The 15,346-nt window shown below is 38.9% G+C and overlaps 1 protein-coding gene across 4 annotated transcripts in view; it reads right to left on the bottom strand.

Annotated features, from left to right (window-relative positions):
- UTRN (utrophin) overlaps positions 1-15,346 on the bottom strand; it is a 406,557-nt gene that overhangs the window by 135,321 nt on the left and 255,890 nt on the right. For 2 of the 4 annotated variants that reach the window (XM_060753499.2, XM_060753500.2), the window contains one exon: positions 3,623-3,795. In XM_060753499.2, coding sequence (XP_060609482.2) covers positions 3,623-3,795 — 173 coding nt within the window. Of the gene's footprint in view, positions 1-3,622; positions 3,796-11,859; positions 12,904-15,346 lie in introns of those variants that run through there. The other 2 variants (XM_060753501.2, XM_067466261.1) reach the window with 2 other exon arrangements.

Raw genomic sequence — 15,346 nt, forward strand, 5'->3', positions numbered from 1 at the left:
ATAAATCAATAATGCTGTTTCCAGACAAGGCTCAAAGGTGTTTTTTTTTTAATCTTCCTATTTATTCCCAATAAATAACAGTACCCAGGCTTGGTTGCTACATCAATAAAGGCAGTTGAAAGAAGGAAATTAAATCTACCTCTCCTCATGTGCAACTGTCTGTTACCCTCCTAAAAAATCTCTTCAGACAGTAGGACTACTACACAAAGAAGGGAATACTAACTCAAATGCTACATATTTCAGTTCATCTGTAAAATGAATTAGAACAGCCAACTTTAAGCACACTTATCTAGTTACAAGTAAAAGCTTTCAATTCCTACGCATTTTCAGATACTATTTTATTAAAAATGGTCCAAAATTAACTACTCTCACACCAAGAATCCCCTGATTTTGAAAGCAATATCCAAATGTGTCGTAAACTGGAGTTCTGCTTGAACAACTTGCTTCCTGTTCCTAATAGATCAATTTTGGCTGCTACTGATATCTGCAAGGTAAGAACAACTGACTTGCTGGGAAAGCATTCTTGATCCCTGGAAGTGCATTTTCCAGCACTCTTCTGGGACCTATCCAGCAGCACTTATCTACAGCTAGTTCCGCCTCTTAAATCTACAGCGCTTTTGCACAGATCACAAAGAAAGAAAACTGCCAAGATGAACTTCTTCCCTGTGCAAAATGGCAAAGCTCCTCTCATGTTTGAGCCCACTTCAGCTTCATGTTGAGGGTTTAAGTGGCACTGAAACTCTGTTACCTTGGCACAGATGGTGATTCTTTCTGTATCAGAACACCAAGTAAAAAAAAACCCATAAATGAAATCGGTTGAGGAAATGGACTGGCAAAAAAAGACATAGAAATAAAAATAGAGGCCACCAAGTAATACTTGTGTATTTCTCCGATCTAAGCTATATTTTTAGGGATAGCCCAAGTTAAAAAAAAAAAAACCAACCTGTCGCCCTCTCTGTGTATATCAAAGTTTTAAAATGTCTTGTGTGATTAATGCTTAAGCCTTCGGGAATCTTTAGGGAGATTTTAAAAATAGAAGAAATGGGGAGGAGGAAAGGGAAAGCAAAAATAGTCAGTTACACACTCTAAACTTTAAGGAAGTCATTTTCTCACACAGTTACAATCAATTCCAATAAAAAATGAAAGAGGGGCTGTCTAAAGAAACCAGAGTAGCTGCAGAAATAACTTTTAGAGATTTAAGAAATATGTACAGGGTCTTTCAAATGATGGACACTTTTTCAAAGCAGTCTATTTCACAATTGGGTCCATATTTTAAAACTGCTTTATCAAAAAATGGAAGAAGGGGAAATCCCTAAAAAAGAATACTACCTTATTTATTTTTTATTTCATGTCAAAAGCATTGGATGATCTTTCCGTATCCCCCAGGAATACTAATAAAGAACCACTATTTGTAGAAGGTTATCAGAAAAGCTTCTCTAAGAATGCATCAACACTGTAGAATGAATTAGGTTTGACTCCACCTTAATTACTATGACTCAGTTGTATAGAATCACAGGAATTGTAGTTTCACATTTTTTTTAGCCATCTCTGCCAAAGAGCACTGGTTCCACACCAAACCACAAATGTCAAGAGCCCATAGCATTGAGCCCTAGCAGTTAAAGGGGTGCCATACTGCATTCATTCTATAGATTAGCTGCACCCTAAATTACCTGTGAGGTTTCCAGGAGAAAAGGAGAATACTAGAAATCAGCAAATCTTGAAAAGGATACAAGATACATACATATATGCATCCAAAGAAGTAGTGACCAGTGAGCTCTTAGAAAAGAATGCTATAATTACTAGAATACACAACAGTTTAAAAAATAGGCCACATCAAACTAATCTGGTATCTTGTTATGACAGAATTATAAGCTTGGTAGATCACAAATAAAGGAAATGCTTATCAAATTTGCAGATGTCACCAAATCAGGAAATCTGAACAGATTGGAAAACTAGGCCAAAGCTAACAGAATTCATTTGAACAATGATAAGCATTCAGACTAGGAAAAATGAAATTGAGAGATATATGATAGAGGCCATAGATATAAGACAGTGGTTTGATGAGGGTGATCGTGGGAGTCGGAAAGAGTTCAACCCTCCAAGGTCTCCTGGGAGAGCAATGCACCTTTAATTACCCATCACTGATCTAATCCAACTGATTGCTGTGAAAGGGTTATAGCCATGGATTACCTCACACATTTTGGACCACATAATGTGAGAAAAAGCAGCAACATGACATATAGCAGCCAGAAACGAACCTAGTTCTAGACAAAGAACAAAATATAAAAGAAACAAAAAAACAAACAAATTCTCTTTATTGCTATTTGAAAAATTGCCTATCTGATGATCCATTACATTAAGTACAATTCAACAGTGACATTCTATCTTTCTCTCATACACTGCTGGCATATATCATCTGAGCACTATGTTCTACATGTATGAACAAATTAAGCAAACTGTTGTTATGCATGACAGTTACATGCCACTTGGAAACAATAAACACTATCTCATCCCCAGACTCTCTTGTTGAAATTAATGAATGGTTGAAATAAATGACTTGAGGACAGCCTGGACCATTAATTTTCCCAAATAATCATTAATCCTCAAGCTGCTCCATTGTGTCTGCCAGAATTTTGCAGCTGTTGATTAAAGCATTCACATAAATGTCTTCAAATCTCTTTTTTTGTGGAAATGTGAAGTTGTTTACTTATGTTAGATACTGACAGCACTTGTTTTAACTACCCAAAGTGCAAACTGACATTTATTGACTTCCCAGGTTCCACTGACAAAGTAGAATGAAATTGAATACTAACGTGGAATAATCTAATAATTCTGACTTTTTGGATTTTCATAAATAAAGTATTATAAGTATTAAACAAAAAGTATTAAATGAATTGAACTGTCCTTCTCAAAGTATTAAACTGCCCTTTTAAAATTAAAAGCATTAAATTAAAAGCATGAATTTCTCCTTTAGTTTCAAGATATGAAAAAGACCTGTCTGAACATTCATAGATTATGAAAGGGATATGGTCAACTAACTCAATAACTAATAAAGCATTACCACTAACATGGTTTTCTTTAAGACGTTCTTCTGAAAACGAAATCACGTCCAAGGAGCGTCCAGGTTTTCTGAGCATCAAGTTGTCATATATCCATACAATCTTGCCTATTCGTTAAGAACTCTGATGGCTGCTCTGAGGTTATTACGATAGATGGAGCCTTCTTAGCGCTGAACTCAGAGTTATACAACTCATTTCCTATGTATCTATTCATGTCTACTGTAACGCAGATCATTGTTTCTGTAAAACCTAACCATAACCCTAACAGGTCCATAACAATAATTCTGGCTTTCTTTTACATATATTTTCAATATATCATCCACATCTGTTATATAAGGCACTCTCATAAATTCATCTTAATGTACTTTTATCATTTGTGTAGACTGCTTTGTGAGAGCTGTATCTTAAACAGCAACCAACAAGCAAATGTTCCATTAAACATAAATGTCCTGCATTTGATGTGACACTTCTTCAGTGAACAGGTCAAATGTGTGAGTGTACACATTAAATCACAGCTCTTGAAGCATCTCTTCTACATATTTCACATCCAGATCATATTTTACCTGATACTGGCAGACTTTGCTTTCAGGTCATTCCAGCGTTGGTTCATGTCATCAATGCGATGTTGTAACAATGCAGCCTCTTCAGAATTCCCCAAAGCTTTTACCATCTTCTGCCTGTTTCCATCAATGCTCTTGAAGATGTCATTGTGGGCATCAATTTCAGCCTGAATGTCCTAGGAAAACAAAAGAAAATAAAGCCGAATGATGTTAATTCTGCACTTAGAACACGATAATCATGAATTTACAAGTCTTCTCTCATCTCTTGGTGCAAATGTCAATCATTAAGGCTACCAACCTAGAAAAATATGTTTGCTTCTTGTTGAAAAACTGGATGTGTGTTCATTACATACAGTATTATTTGGGTGAATTGCCATGAAAACCCTTCCTGAAGCTTTGGTGGAATCAGTGTTCTTCATATGCATGTGGGGTTTTTTTGTACAATAAACTTTTTTGAGTTTTCAATAAAATACATCTACACATTACTGAATCATATCAACATCCACACTAAGAAATACTAAAGCGGATTTTGAAATGTATCAGGTATCAGGGGGCAAAAGCTTTCCACAGAGTACGGAATCTGTCTCAAGGAAAGTGCCCTCCCCCACCCACAAAGCTCCCCTACCCAGAAAACCTTTTCATCAACAGCATCTGGTCTGTGGAATAACCTGTCAGAAGAGATTCGACATCTAACATGCTACCAGAACTTAAGCCACATTTCAGGCAGGCCTGCCTACTTAATTTTAAATGGTGTATATTTTATTAGTATCAGTGTTTTAATCTTTGCCCTATGTATATTTATTTAAACAAGATTGTGTTTTATCAGTATGTTTTGACTGTGATATATCCTGCCTTGAGTCATGAGGAGAGGCGGGTAACAAATATCGTCATCGTCATCACAAACAATAGAATAGAGAAGACCATGTCAATGTAGACTGGAGATAATATATGTTAAAAAACTTTTCATAATTTCACTAGTTACATGAGAAGTCCCACAATCTAAACTTAAGAGCCATACTTTTGTACAAAGTGCCAAAGCCACCTAAAATTTCAAAAACATGTACATTTGGGCACCTAGGGGCATTTTAGAGACATTGTAGCCTTCCAATGTCAACATTACCTTCCCCTGTTGTTCTTTGCTGGTTTATGGCCATAGTGTGGCTGTCTTATGGTCTGATCTAGGAGTGCATCCAAAGCCTAGATACCACCACCATAACACTGTGACTTTCTTTCCCTTAAATATTCTTTTACCATCTTTTCCTGATTAAAAATCTTGTGATGCTTGTTCTATTTTGCACTTTTTGGTTGGCCTACATTATAGGCTTTCAATTTTATTTATTATTTTGTATTCTGATCAACAAAATAACCTTGGGATGATTCTGAATGCACGTGAATAATTTGTTTCTGCAAATAAAATAACATTTCTGTAACATTTAAATTTATTTCTGTGAAATTCTCTAGATATTTAAACATAAATGGCCAGGATACATGCAAAACACAAAGCAGTTTTAGCCCCCTAAGCATTGCAAATTACAAGTTAGAAATAAGATTTAGTTTTTAAAAATTAATCCCTCTTTCTTTGGTGCCATGTCTATGAATATTTGTAGGCATGTAAATGTCATGTATCATCATTTATCCTCAAGAGCATTGAAACTAGACAGTATAGGAATTTATTTCAGACTCAACACTTGATTAATTCATTTAAAAAAAATGAAGTATTTCTACCCCTTAGTCAAAAAGGCTCTTGGAATTAGAGAATACAGCTGTCATGAAATCTACAGGTATTTTCAAAATTAGCCAATCATACTCTGTAAAAAGGAAGGAAAGCTTTTTATTTTTCAAGTATAAAAACATGTGCCATAGTAGGATGAACATCAACATGATTTGTACAGGTGCTTTCTAGCATCTGGGCATAAATATTTAAAGAGCAAACTATCAATCTGGAGAAAAGCCATGAGGCATACACTATATCTCCATGGGATTAATCAGTGAAGATTATTAAAGGAAGCTTGTAGTACTTCAGACATGAAAGGAACACACACACAACAAGCTTGGGATTTCATAAAGATTTGACTCTTTCATATTATGTACACCTTTTTTCTCCCAAGTGAGCTTTTAACATAGGTGCCCAAGAGATTAAGGCTATAACTAAAAATGATTTTTTTAAAAACACATAGAAGCCATTTAATAATTCATTGCCCGTTCCTCCTCATTTAGGGCATTGTATAATTATCCTCACTAGAAAAAGAAAACAGCTGTTAAAATGAAATGCAAGATCTCTGGGAAATAGTTAATGCTTCAAACCAGTTATTTATTAAAATTAAACTTGGAACTGTTTGTCCCTTAAGAGTGTGGGTGTACGTGTGAGGATGAATGAGAATAGATGTCTTCATTCCCTAATCTCCCTCTGCCCTTTGGGCTATATGGCTGACTAGAAACTAGTTTTTCATAGTCAAAACCAAGGTTTTATTTCATTTATTTCATGTATTTCATTTATTTCATATAGGTAGTGGAGAAAGACTGTAATGGCACAAACATTTTATTCAAATGTCTACCACATTCACATGCAGTATATTTTTAATGCTTTAACTCACAAAACTGAGAAGATTTTACACATATTGAGCTACTTTACTTTTGTTTCCACCCTCCATTCAATCACCCCATTTTTCCATATATATCCTATGAAGTTTCTTTGTATTTATCTCTTTCTGAATCCCATTCATTCCTGAATCTCAGAACGATTTCTTCACAAATATTCAAAACAACTGACAAAAGTACTAATATTGTCAATGCTGAAAATCATATTCCCAGAAATAAATGGCCCTTTATTTCCTCTCTCTAGCTATGTGGGAAAGAGGTCACATCTGAGACCATAATTTATGAACAAATTACCCCCACCTTCACTGTGAAAAGTTAGCCGCTGCCTCTCAAAAACCCCATTTAAAATTAGTGGGAAAATAAAGCACAAAATGCAATGAAAAGTAAAGTATGCATGTATACAAATAATCAGTGAATTGGTAGAGATATAAAAGCACATATTTTCCAATTACTGTATAGAAGAAAACTATTTTATATGTGTGGAATACATATACAAACCAATGCAGTTGGAATAGACCTTTAAGAGGGAGACTGTAAAGCTTCACCAAGCAGCTTTCCAATGAAAGTGGAGAAAGTTGATGGAAACTGTATGTCTGAGACTACTCTCCAAATAACCAATATTACTTAACTGAGAATAACCACATTTAAATATTCATCTTCCATCTTTTCCAGCTATAAACACAAATGCTTCCAAACCAAGAGCACGATAGTTAAAATGCATCTAGGGGATAAAGTCAAAACCAAAAGTATGCAAAGACAGTCTAGTCTTCAGTGGTATCCAAACACTGTTAAACTGCAATCCGGAGAAGTTTTTATAATTACTGCAATGAGGACTATTTTGACACTGTTCCTAGTTCTTATAGCGTGCCCAATTCTTATAGCGCTGTGAAACCCAGAAACGGGGGACAGATGTAAATGCTGAGAGGTCATTAGTTCTGACCAGGGAGACATGAGTTTCAAACACCATGAATGAGCTAGAGAATTTTGAGACATATATTCCTATGGATCTCCCTCTCTCCCAATTAGTATACCATGACACAGCCCTTTGTGAAATGGAGGTCACTGAATAAAGAACATGGTAACTCTTAACTTCAGAAATGAGATACAGCAAGGTGCCAGAACACACACTTTATTTGCCTGTAAACTTCAGGGAGGTAATACACAACTATAGGCCTTGTTCCTCACAGAACGCAAGATTTGAACTAAAGCGCTTGGAGGTACTATAGCAGTTAGAAAGGGATGTCATTTCTGCATTAAAATATTGATATTCCATCTTTATATTTACTTCAATTCTAAGACTGTAAAATGTCTTAAGAAGAAGTTCTTGGAAGAAGTTGTCTGCTCTGTCAGCTCTGTCCATGGTGCTAAAATACCTACTGCTAAACATTTATATCTTCCGGTAGCTTTCCAAAGACATGCCCAAACAACATTTTAACTCTTAGCCCTCTAGTTGTGTGTCCCTGTTGGTTCTCTTGGGCATCTCAGCAGCTTTTGATACCATCAATCATGGTATCCTTCTGGACTGGTTCACCAGGATGGGACTAAGAGACACTTCTTTGCAGTGGCTCCGATCCTTTTTGGAGGGCTGCTTCCAGATGGTAGTGCTGGTTTTTGTCCTGTGGGGTTCCTCGGGGGTCTGTTCTATCCCCCATGCTATCTGCCATGCTCTTTAACATCTACATGAGATCATCCAGAGTTTTGGAGTGTGGGGCCACCTTTACGCAGATGACACCCAGCTCTACTACTCTTTTCCACTCAATTCCAAGGAAGACATCCCAATCCTAAACCAGTGCCCGATGGTGGTAACAGAATGGATTAGGGTGAACAAATTGAAACTCAATCCTGACAAGATAAAGGTCCCCCTGCTCAATCAGAAGGCCGATTAGGGTATAGGGTTACAGTCTAAGTTAGACAGGGTTATATTCCCCCTGAAGACACAGGTCCATAGCTTGGGTGTTCTCCTGGATTCATCAATGACCCTGGAGGCCCAGGTGTCAGCAGTGGCCAGGGAAGCCTTCACACAATTTAAACTTGGGCTCCAGCTTTGCCCGTACTTGAGAAGTCTGGCCACGGTTCAAGCCCAACCTATCTGTCCAACCACATCTCCCGATATGAGCCTGCCCAAGCTCTGTGATCTGCTAGAGAGGTCCTGCTCTCAGTCCCACTCCCGTCTCAAGTACCACTTGTGGGAATGAGAGAGAATGGCTCCTCGGTTCTGGAATTCCCTCCCAAAGGATATCAGAATGGCTCCCTCCCTGCTTTCCTTCAGAAAGCAAATAAAAATAAAAAGGGAAGCTTTTGCAGAAGACAATGAGTAATGATGTCAAATGGCAATGGATTCTGACAATAACAACAAGATGGAGCTGGTTCTTAATATAGCTGGTTTTTAATACTGTTTTTTCATGCATTGTTGTTTTATATGAGGTGTTAAAATGTCTGTGTGTTTGATATTTGTATTTTGAGTTTGTATTGTTCTAGATTTGACCAGCATTGAATTGTTATGGGGTGCTAGCCTCTCTGTGTCCCTCAATGAGGGAGAGAGGGTGAGGTATAAAACAAAGCAAATAAATAAATAAATAAAATATATAAAACCTGGCAGGTGCTATTTCAGTGGATGCTGAAGGATCACACTATGCACAAAATCTGAAAACAAATGGAACTGCTTTCTTCTAGACAGATGTAATCAGGAGAATCTCCAATTGGTCACTGCTAACAGGACATGCTGTCATTGATAAAGCACCCTGGGCTCTGTAGGTCAAGACAGACAGCTTCCAGCATTCTGAATCCAATACTTCAGCTGTAACTCTTGCTATAAATCAGCTCCAATTTCACCTCTGTGTCAAATTCCCCTGCTCCCAGCTACCAATGCAAGAGAGAAGAGCATATTAAATGTCTGCTTTGGTACTCCTGGCTAGGTGGTTAAAAAAAATAAAGTATAAGGATTTATATAAATAACACAAGGACTTTTCAAGATGAAAGGACAGTCCACTTTTCTAATCTCAGAAGACATCCATGACTTTCCCAGCTCCTCTATTATCATTACCATCAACTGTGGTCAAGTGAAGGATACCTACCTTGAAAGAAAGAATGAGAAAGGCATGGGTAGAAAACAAGAGCACACAAAGTGTTACAGGGATACAACTTTGTATGATGCCAGACTGCAGAAATGCAACTACAAGGCTATTATGTCACAAAACAAAAGCAATGTGTAGGATCTTATCTACTGTGAATATACTAAATGTCATGCCTCCACGTTTGCTTGTATGAGGGAAAGGGTAAAAGAGCAAGAGCAAAGGTGCATCCATGGGTTCCCTTGTGCCCATGCTCACTTGGGCGGGCAGGCTGGGTGGTGATGGGACAGGCGAGGGTGAGGAGCCAGCATGACTGCATGCATTCTCTCGCTCATTCAACTGATTCAATTGATGCTATCATATTTTAGACCAAAAGTCCCACTCTTGGGCAAAAAATGGTCTATAAATACAATGACTGAGTGAGAGATGGATTTATCATGAGATAATATGACTTACTGGAAAAGACAATAATGTTTAGTGAAGTATAACGCAGTAGGAAATGAGGAACACTACACTACAGGAAGATCGATTTAAGGAAGCTACAGCTCTGAGTTCACAAAACGCTAAGCAGGGGTGGTCTCATATTTCATCATATGTTGCATATGAGGAAATCAACTTGACAGCATATAATAGTAGCATGGACTCATCAAAGGGCAGGTGGTTTGGTCTCTGTCTGCTAAGAAACTGGACTGTATCCATGTATTACTTCCATCCATCGCTTACTCTGTTCCATCCATCCTCAGCAAGGCGATTCCTTACCATTAAAAGCTGTTTGTCTGACAATATTTTGCAGATTAAAATCATGGTGGAGTACAACATCTTTCCTGGAATCTACTAAAATTATATTACAATTTCTAACCACCAGAATTGCCAATATTCTATTGCATTTTCACCAAATACAAACAATCCTATCAACACAGAAGTAGACGGCATTTTAATTTTAATAAACAAAAAACTACCCTAATATAAATGAAATAGCACGACTAATCTGTAGCATTATAAATAATGAAGTTAACTTTTCCTTTGTTTAAAAACTATGGCCTCAGTTTTGTTGCTCTGATACTGAACCTGCTACCACTAAAGTGAAAGGGCAATGCAAGACAGAGAAAGGTCATTAAAAGCTGGAAAGTGAAATATGCAGACAGCAGAGACAGACATAGTGCCTGCCAACACAGAAACTCCTTTCCAAACATGTCATTAAAGGCATCGTGCCTGAAGGCTGGCACAGTAAGACAACAGCTTGCTAACTTTCAATTCTTCTAGACTTTAAAAAAGAATAGATGACACTACAACAAAGTACAGCTTTTGCTAATAACTGCAGGTTCTCAGAAAAGCTGAACAAAGTGACTAATTAAAGATTTCAACATGCAGTAATGTGGAGCTTATGAAGAAGTAAACCAGGACACACCTATTATAACATATTTGTACCATGTTACTAATAGTCACTACAACATTTATTTTATTTATTCTTTTGATCAATTTTTCCCAAAGATCTGGCATGTCATTTGTAACTGGGGATATGTCCATTTATTAACGAATGGGACTAATAAGGAAATGAAACTATGATCCATATAAGCCATGCAACAACCATACATTTCTGGTGTGATGCACTTAGTTTCGGCATGCATGGATTCAAAAAGCAAAATTTGGTTTTGCCACTTTGTATAAGGGACACAATTTTACATGCCATTGTATATACCGGGTTTTAAGTATCCACTGGTCTTAGTATTCATGGGATGTAGTGGTCCTAGAAATAAACCACAGTAAATACCATTGTGCTATTCCATAAAACTGGGCCTTATCTTATCATCCATTATATCCAATTCTCCACCTTATTAAGCAGAGCATTACCATCACCAATGCCAAGGTGTACAGGCAAAAGGATTTTAAATGCAGTACAGCATACAAAAATGAAGTACAGTATGATTGAGAGACATTTATTAAATTGAAGTTTTTAAAGACTCAAGGATGAAGGTTTATCCTGCCCCTCCTGCTATCTGTAAACTTCACAACATAGTTGCCATAGAAAGAAGCTAAGATTGTTGGAATATGTTGCATGTTAATCCAGCATGCAGTTCTTGGCAAATAAGAGAAAACATTACAGTTCAACACATATATAAATGCAAAATCAAAGTATCCACAGTTTCTCATTTTGTTTTTCCTAGAAGGTTTCATAAAAGAAGGTAAAAGGGGGTAAAGACAGAGATGGAAAAAAACAATGTTCCTGTTGCATAAAACTGCTGTGCTGCTTCCAATTTTCTATTTTTCTTTCTTTCTCCCTCTCATCCTACCACAAATACTTTCAGCAAAAACTTAAGAAGCACTTTCAGCAGATGCCAAGCAGGAATGACATCACTTCCTGAAAAGGGTCCTTATTTCCATACTTGGAACTGGCTCAACACTTCTGTTACTCATTAAGAAAGCAAAAGGAGGGGTTTCATAAAGTGAACAGCTACACCAACACCACCAAAGAGGAAGAGAAGAAAGCCATACATTTCTGGACTATGAAGTCTTGCAAGGAAAGAGAAAGTTTTCCTTCTTTCAAAGAGAAAAACAAGAGCTTCTACTTGCCTTCTTCATACCTTTTCAAATGTTGTCAGCACTTCTCGCAAGCTGAAGTTCAGGCCAATCATTCTTCACTGTCCCTTTGACACCTACATTTTCCTAATGAAGGTTTTCAGATCAACAGTCCATTGCCATAAAAGATAGGCACGCCTATAAAAAAATCCCTCAACTAGACCTCTCAAAAGTCCTTAGGAAAATCCTGATCATAACATCCCTCATGCTCTGCCTTCTTTCAGTGGTACTTTAGACAGCAACATTTTGTTGTCCCATTGTACCTCTTAGTTTCATGCTGAACAATTTGAAGTCTTATTGCTGCTGGTTCTTCTACCTGGATTCCTTGATGCTGGCATGACCTCCTCATCGCACCAGACCTCCTAGGATTCCCTGTGGCTCAACTCACTAATGACCTACAGGCCTGAAATGCTTTCTCTCCTGGGCCCCAAAGCTCGACATTTGGTCTTAACTGCCTTGTGGCACATAAGGGAGAGAAAGAGGTACTGTTCCAGTGTTTCCTCAACTGCAAATGTCTTTCACTCAAAAATACAAATTTGTATGATAACTAACTTCTGCCAAAGTTAAAAGCAGGATGAAGTTCACTTAAGCCTGAAAAAAAAATGGGAGGAGGCAATACAAAATGTTGGGCAATAAACTACCTTTACTGCCAATCTCTCTCTCTCTCTCTCTCACTCACTCTCTTCCCCAGCAGACTTTTGTTGCTATGACAATTACCAAGCCAGTTTCACTCCATTTCCCTCTGCCTGGCTAGCCTAGGGGATGCTGTGCTGCTTTCCACTGGAACAAGGAAAAAAGGCAAAGTTGTTCGTTTTGTTCCTGTAAAAGTCCAGGACGAAAACCCACACTGAAGCCTCTCCCAACTTTCCCTGGGAATCCTGTCCTTCCCATTCCTCTTCCAGCTCTGACAACAGCATGGCAATCCAACCCTAGGTTTTGTTTATTATTTCAAACAGCATCCTCCTTTCCAGCCACCCTTTGCTACCCTCTGGAGCTAAGCACACTCCCACTTCCTGGAGGCCTCCCTCCCTTGCAAAGGGAAAAAGTTTTAATACCTATAGAGGAATGGAAAATCCTGAATCATTGAGAGCGCCTGCTATTTTACAACTTCTCTCATTCGTTTCTTCTAAGTCCTGTTTCTAGCCTGTATTCAGTCTCTCTCTCTCTCTCTCTCTCTCTCTCTCTCTCTCTCTCGATTAAGTCAGCTTTGAAAAGAAATAACCAATCTTTCAAAACAAAGCAAAAACTCCGCTGGCTTAAAAAAAACCTGGCTAAAGTAAATGCTGCAACAAAGCCTGCTGCTATTCTGTCCCCATTACCTGAGTCTCAACTCTCACAAATAGTTTTCATATGAGGCCTTTCACTCTCCCTTTCAGCAGGAAACCTGACACCTGGCATTTGGCTACCAGGCAATTTTGTAAAAAAAGAAAGAAAGAAAGAACAAAAAGAAAGAACTTGCACTTGAAATAAAAAAGGTTCCTATTTTAATTATTACCAGTGCTTGCTTAACATCATATGGGAATGTACAGGCAGAAAGCTCCAATATATTTCCCAGAAAGCAGTTAATTTCTGGAAACTCAGAAACCATGAAGCCTCCCAGCATTTTGACTTTTAGCCAGAACATCTCTAAGCCCACCAATGGTTTCATTCCATCTCTCCAGAATGCAGAAAGAAATTACCTTTTTTGACTATGACTCCTAAAATCTACAGCTAGTTTGGCCAGCGTAGATGACCTCAATGGTTGTTGTCCAAAACCCACCATTTTCAAATGTGGTTCCCTTTTCCGCCCCTGCCAAGTGTGCCCATTAGCCTGCTATATTCAAGATATTGGTGCCAAAACTCTCCGAAACAAGTAATGGTCATACTCGGTGGACTACGTCTTTGAAATAATGCTATAGTAAAATACTTTAACACATTAACTGTTGTAGGAACAGTTGTTCTGTAGAAGAATAGGGGAGGTTGTTCCTCCGCTTAAAGCACTGCATAAATCACAGGAATTTCAGCATTCTGTCTCAGCAATATAGCAAAAGTACTGGCAAACATGACACTTTCAGTTCTTTCACATATTTATGGGAAAGCACTTGGAAAACTCTAGAAAGGCTTGAACAATTTTGGCTCCCCTTATAAACATCCAGGCAAATTAGATGTCTCAAACCCATCTCACTCTGCATCCTGTTTCAAGATTCTTAAAAAAAAAGAAGAAGAAGAAACAGTATCATAGTCTCTGAATATTGCATGCAGTGGAAACACATTCTAATCCATAAAAGATCATTCTAAAGTCCGTATGTTAGACTTAGAAGGTAGAGTTAACCTCCTATGAGACCTTAGGAGGTCATGCCTACTTGTCCAAAAAAGAGAGTCAAATTTTACCTTAAATCCCTCCAGGGTCTATGGAAGAATTTTCATCATCTTTTGGGGTTTCGGAAAGCAGCCCCATGGCTTAAATGGCTCAGTGATCACTCCAAATATGATGAAACCATCTTCATCATACTGTACAACAGGGGTTCTCAAGTTTTTTCAGCTACGGAGCCCCTTCAGAAGCAAACATTTCTTGTGTAGCCCCAAGGAATGTTTATATATTCGTCAACTATCGGCCTGTTTCCAATCTCCCCTTCTTGGGCAAAGTCCTGGAACGTGTGGTGGCCTCACAACTCCAGGCATTCTTGGTAGACACGGATTATCTGGACCCGGCACAGTCTGGCTTTAGGCCGGGGCATGGTACCGAGACAGCCTTGGTCGCCTTAGTCGATGATCTGCACCGGGAGCTCGACAGGGGGAGTGTGTCCCTGTTGGTGCTGCTGGACCTCTCAGCGGCCTTCGATACCGTCGACCACGGTATCCTTCTGGGACGCCTCGCAGGAATGGGTCTTGGAGGGACTGTTTTACAGTGGCTCCGCTCATTCCTTGAGGGTCGGTCTCAGAAGGTGTTACTGGGGGACTCCTGTTCAACCCCACAACCTTTGTCTTGTGGGGTTCCTCAGGGTTCAATATTGTCTCCCATGTTGTTTAACATCTACATGAAGCCGCTGGATGAGATCATCCGGAGTTTCGGGGTGCGATGTCATCTGTACGCGGATGATGTCCAACTCTGTCACTCCTTCCCACCTGTCACTAAGGAGGCTGTCGAGGTCCTGAACCGGTGCTTGGCCGCTGTGACGGTCTGGATGGGGGCGAACAAATTGAAATTGAATCCAGACAAGACAGAGGTACTCCTCGTCAGTCGCAAGACCGAACAGGGTATAGGGTTACAGCCTGTGTTCGATGGGGTCGCACTCCCCCTGAAGACGCAGGTTCGCAGTTTGGGTGTGATCCTGGACTCATCGCTGAGCCTGGAACCCCAGGTTTCGGCGGTGACCAGGGGAGCATTCGCACAGTTAAAACCCGTGCGCCAACTGCGCCCGTACCTTGGGAAGTCTGACTTGGCCACGGTAGTCCACGCTCTGGTTACATCCCGTTTAGACTACTGCAACGCTCTCTACGT

Source organism: Anolis sagrei, chromosome 1, assembly GCF_037176765.1.
Source record: "Anolis sagrei isolate rAnoSag1 chromosome 1, rAnoSag1.mat, whole genome shotgun sequence".
Classification (NCBI taxonomy): Eukaryota; Metazoa; Chordata; class Lepidosauria; order Squamata; family Dactyloidae; genus Anolis; species Anolis sagrei.